This window comes from Calidris pugnax, unplaced genomic scaffold, assembly GCF_001431845.1.
Source record: "Calidris pugnax isolate Ruff unplaced genomic scaffold, ASM143184v1 scaffold1526, whole genome shotgun sequence".
Classification (NCBI taxonomy): Eukaryota; Metazoa; Chordata; class Aves; order Charadriiformes; family Scolopacidae; genus Calidris; species Calidris pugnax.
This window is the reverse complement of record NW_015091999.1, coordinates 1-5,079: the sequence shown is the minus strand read 5'-3', so window position 1 is coordinate 5,079 and position 5,079 is coordinate 1. Positions and strand designations below refer to the sequence as shown.

The window sequence follows — 5,079 nt, the reverse complement described above, 5'->3', positions numbered from 1 at the left end:
CTGTCAGCAGACAGGCTGCACCTATACTAATAAATTAACCATTCCTGGGAGCATTCTCTGGCATAAACATTAACTGGCACTAAACCTACACCTATGTTAGCAAACACGTTTAAAAGAAAAGAAAACAGGCTTGCTGCAGGCTAACTGGCTGGTGGGAAGAATCCCTGGAAGACTTTTACTGTTGAACTGTGAGCTGGGACAGTCTGGGAGAGGGCTAGTGGGGATGAGCCACAGCCATGCCGGAGAACTTCCCAACAGTTAACTAGAACACACCATATTCCAGGGCTACAGGTAACTCCAGGCACCATTTAATTTACTGGTCTAGATGTGGCCAAGTCCAAACAAAGCAGGACAAACACAAGCAGTAGTATAAAGCTGTCACTTGACAGAAGGGTGTTTTGTTTCACGAGTCAAACAGAACACAAGTTGTTTCTCTAAAAGAGTCATTCAGTCCACACGCTTGCAGTTCTGGTCCCTTGATCAGACCTCCCCCCGGATCAGGACACCTCTTGGGCCAAACCACTCAGCACATTAGCACAGAACCCCTCTACCCAATTAAGCAGGTTTCTTTCCAACTCACAGAGCTTCAGTGATCCCAGGGTCAGAATATAAATCAGTCTGCATTTAAGTTTCAGCCTTTTTTCCAGCCTTCTTTAGAAGATGAGAAAGGATACGGAGACAACAGTCATGGCACAAAAGATAGAGAGACAGCAAAGATGAATAAACATAGAAATCATGATGTACATGTCATCCTTAGCAATAAACCACTGGTAGGTGTGAAAGACCATCTAGAAGAACCATGGAAGAAGAGATTTGAGAGCTAGAGACGAATTTGGAAACAGTAGTTGATTTAAAACACACACTGAACGTATTATTACTTACCATTTTTCAATACTTTATAAATGTCCTCGCATGAAAGATCATTGTTGATCTTTATTTTATATCCCAACTTCATAAAAACTTCTCTGACACTTGCAGCATCTGCGTCTGTACCCGAACGGGATGACATCCCTACATAAGAGAAATGTATTATTTTTTTTATGATTTAGATGGCATGGCCTGATTGAGCCAAACTCTTTTCTCATTTATACCTCTATCAGTTTGGAATATTGTTCCAGATGCACTCTAACAGAAAAAGCATTGCACTGTTATACATGCACACCATCGCCTTCTCTCTTTACCTCCACTTTAGACTCCTTATTTTTATATCTATCCATCCATATAAAGACAAAAAAAAGGATTTCATTTGCAAAAGAGAAACCATCACTAAAAGGTAAGACAGACTTTAGCACCTACCAATTTTTCTCCCCATTACTGCTATATCCTAATGTCTTCCCTCTAAGCATATTTGGAAGGATGCACTGAAATGAACCACACTCATTCAAACTATTTAATTTTACATTGCAATCAAAACAGGTCTACATATTTATTTCTGAAGAGTAACACATGCCACTAATTTATCTAAATTAAGGAAAAAACTTGAAAATTTAAAAATGGTACCCGTGTGTTTGTGGAAGTTCTTGTTGTTTATTATTATACACTGCCCCATCTCTGGATAATCCATTCTATAACTGTATTCTGGCAGAATTCCAGAGTCCATCGACTTGCTAGGAGGTAGGTTCTTCCTGTATAGAAATCAGACAAACTAAGTACTTGGAGGCCAAGATCAGCTCTCAGATTGTAAATCTATTCTGAATTTGAAACCAAAAGTCATATTACCACTGAATTTCTACAAGAAAACATTCAAAACCTAGAAAATGACCAAGACTCCATACACAGCTGTAATTCTGCCTTAACAAGCACACCAACTACACCACCTCTTGTGACTCTGCAAGAGCTGTCAGTTTTACTCAGTGTGTATCTGTTGAAGTCAGTATGGATTTTCTCATTTAAGCACATGGGTAAGTGGTTACAAGATTGGGGGGCGCTGTCATATGATATTCTACAAATAAAAAGTTTGTAATGCCCTTAAATCTAATATTAATTGACATACTAAAAAGAATGACTTCAGAAACAAATTAAGTTCCCAGAAAGCATAATCTGATGACAGGGTTACACCAGCGTAGTAACTGGCCGTCACTAGGAAGAACAGACCTGCATTTCCTCCCTTCCACCGTTGTAAATGCCTCTCACACTTCCACTTCTGCACACATAACCCCACAGCAGGTCAGCTCAAGCAGCTGAATTGGCTGCCGCAGGTTCAGGTGAGAATTATCAATTCTACGGCTCTCGCCTTCTGTTACAGCCCAACATTCCTCAAGACTTAAATTGAAGACTTAAACCAGAAGTACCTCACTTACCCCTTGGAACCAGGAATAGATTTTGCATCTGTCAGATCTTCCCCTGAACGTGGTCCATCTCCTGTGTCTGCCATTATGGCTCTCAATGATCAGCTTGAAAACATAAGAAAACGGAAACAGATGACAGTTCATTTTCATATGAAATACTACCTTCAGATTGCTCAACATTTGTTAGGTTTCCTTAAAGCCTTACACAACCAGAGAGCAATTTTTTAGAATTATAGAGAAAACAGGAATGTTAAAAGGTGTTAGCCACACTGAATAACTTTAGCCCAGGAGTACTAGTACTGGTGGGCAAAAAATAACATTTCTGAGAAATTCCTACATATATTTGAAAAGAAGAGCATGAAATATTTTTCTAAATTACTGCATTCTAAAACAACTCTGGGAAAAATAGTCTGCAGATCCCTGTGACCAAATCATCGAAAAGGCCTACAAAAAGCAGGATAAGAGACAAACAAATTGAAAACAATCTTTAAAATATTGTAATGTCCGTACATGCATTAGTAGCAATTTAGTATTATGAATATTGTGTCATATATGGATCTCCATAAGACCGAAACTGAAATCTAAAACCAAGCTACACAAGTTATCGCATGTGTGCAAAGACTAACACAGATTAGATTTTGGGTCATAGTATTTTGAGAAATAAAGGATTTCTCTGCATTCCACTTCAAATGAAACATCACTGCGTGCATGTGAAGGTAACTATATAATATATATAAATAATATATATTATATAAATAACATAAACCCACAATGATATAACTTTAAATAGTTGATGAAATAAGCTCTATGCTGTGGGCTGCTATTTACTTTTGATCAGAACACAGGACAAGAAGTGATGATGGATACCAAGCCAGACATCAGTTTAAAAGCAATAAACCTCCCTCCCAATTACTCTGTCTGTACTCATGGGACACATTGCCACAACTTACCTTTAACTTGGGATCCAAAAAATGATTAACATCTTAAAGTTAAATCGTCAGACAAGACAAAGTAATAAATGCTCAAAAGTGAAATAAATGCTTAGACCTTAAGAAGCAAACAAGGCACTATGAGGCAAGAATTTTAAAAAACTTACTTAGCAGATGTATTTATGGTAAATAGGGACGTATAAATAACCAGACCAAGTAGCAAGGTTTGCTGGTCCAATATGATGAATATTCTTAGTTAAGGCTTAGGCTCATTGGCGGCAAACTATATCTGCCATCCTACAGCACCTTATTATTATTATATTAGGTCTTTTAATATCTATTCTCTACCACAAACATCCCTTTTCTGCGTCAACAATTACTGATGTATCAAAAGCGCGACTCTGGGTACGTATAACCCTTTATCTTTCCTTGTTTCTTAAAAGACATTTACTTACCCTTTCAGTGACTTCAAAGGATCTTCAAGGTTACTTGGAAATACTTTTCCGTGTATCTTGGAGCACTGATGTAATTAAAAAATCTTCTTGCTCACAAAACGGTATCACGTAAATTTGTAGCACACTGGAAATTTTCTGAAAACCAAATTACAGAAGTATCAAATAAGCTTGGTATTTTAGAAATAAAATTTCTAAAATATATTATTGCGTTACATTCCAGAAATTCACTTTAAAGACAATATCATGGGGCAGGAACTACATCTATGATGCTGAACCTGCCTGCCTAGCACCATGATCTGGATTCATTCATCCTAACTTCAAATTCTAATGTCTTAAAAGTTCCCAATGTGAAAAAAGACGAGCACTTCTCAAAGGTAATTCAAGTGCCTAAGACCTGTAGCATGACAGGGGCAGGGAGCATTAGCATTGACAACAAAGTCTTCTCTAGAGTGACAATTTGTGCATCCATCCAGCTGTAACTGAAAAGCAGAGCTGCTGATCCCTGGCAAGTGGAAAGAACGGCTTTCATTGACAAGAACACTAGAAGTTCCTCTTCTCCAGCAGAGTCCAGCTTTCAGGAGTTTCTATGCCTCTTTCAACCCTGTCCCTAACACAATCATCCTTGGCTTTGGTTTCCAGCTTTCCTGACCTCCCAGCTCAACCCTTTTTGATCAAAACTTTATTTCGTAGGAAAACATCTACCCAGACTGGCTCATAATTCTGATGCGACTCAGGCTGTTCCTTCTTCTGGAGAAGCACAATCCAAACCCTTCACTGTGGCTGGGATTAATAGGAGAGACAGGGAAATGGTTAACTTTCTTCTTTGCTTGTTCTTTAATGACAGTAATGAAGAATCACACCATATAAAAAAAGCACAGTATCACTTCCCAACTCCATTTTCAAGCCAGCAGGTGTACTAAGTGTAGCCCGTATCAGCATGGAATTCAGCTTCTGCTAAAACCCCAGGTGTTCATCCCAGCTGTCTGGCACTGGGAAGATCTGCAGTGCCAGTGCTGCAAGCACCAGAACCAGTTAGTGCAAACTAGTAAATATGTGCCTACCTGAGCTGTGGTCGCCCCCGAGTATCATATACACCATGCCATTAGGGACTGGTTTTAATAAACTGGCAGGAATAACACTGGTGAACAGGAGAAGATCAAGTAGGCAAACTGGAGACCTAACAGACTGGGATCTATTGAATTCTTCTCTAACACCAACGTTAACCAAGTTGCAAACAATAAGATCTTCAACACTTAAGTGACCTTAAATTAAAACTTATCTCCTTTGACCCTTTTGCAACCTTAAAACTGCTGTCCTTGATCCAATGCCAAAGAAACACTGAAATTAGAAGTAGCCGCCAGCAAACCCTACAATTACAATGAACTACAGTACTCTGTTTCTGAAAAA

The 5,079-nt window shown here is 38.7% G+C and overlaps 1 protein-coding gene across 1 annotated transcript; it reads right to left on the bottom strand.

Annotated features, from left to right (window-relative positions):
* Window positions 1-27: 27 nt before the first annotated feature.
* On the bottom strand, window positions 28-3,804 carry LOC106900193 (caspase-3-like). The gene is made up of 5 exons (XM_014962181.1): window positions 3,673-3,804; window positions 2,301-2,393; window positions 1,501-1,625; window positions 883-1,011; window positions 28-788 (listed from the first exon to the last, which is right to left on the bottom strand). The coding sequence occupies exons 2-5, from the start codon at window positions 2,372-2,374 to the stop codon at window positions 754-756; spliced, it is 363 nt and encodes a 120-aa protein (XP_014817667.1). The 5' UTR covers window positions 2,375-2,393; window positions 3,673-3,804; the 3' UTR covers window positions 28-753.
* Between the last annotated feature and the right edge of the window lie 1,275 nt (window positions 3,805-5,079).

Bases quoted from the DNA above. Each gene is read 5' to 3' on its own strand.
- LOC106900193 (XM_014962181.1), bottom strand. From the start codon at position 2,374: ATGGCAGACACAGGAGATGGACCACGTTCAGGGGAAGATCTGACAGAT. The intron at 1,012-1,500 runs GTACCATTTTTA...TCTCTTATGTAG, and splicing joins GAACTTCCACAAACACACGG to GGATGTCATCCCGTTCGGGT. The intron at 789-882 runs GTAAGTAATAAT...TGGTTCTTCTAG, and splicing joins TTATAAAGTATTGAAAAATG to ATGGTCTTTCACACCTACCA.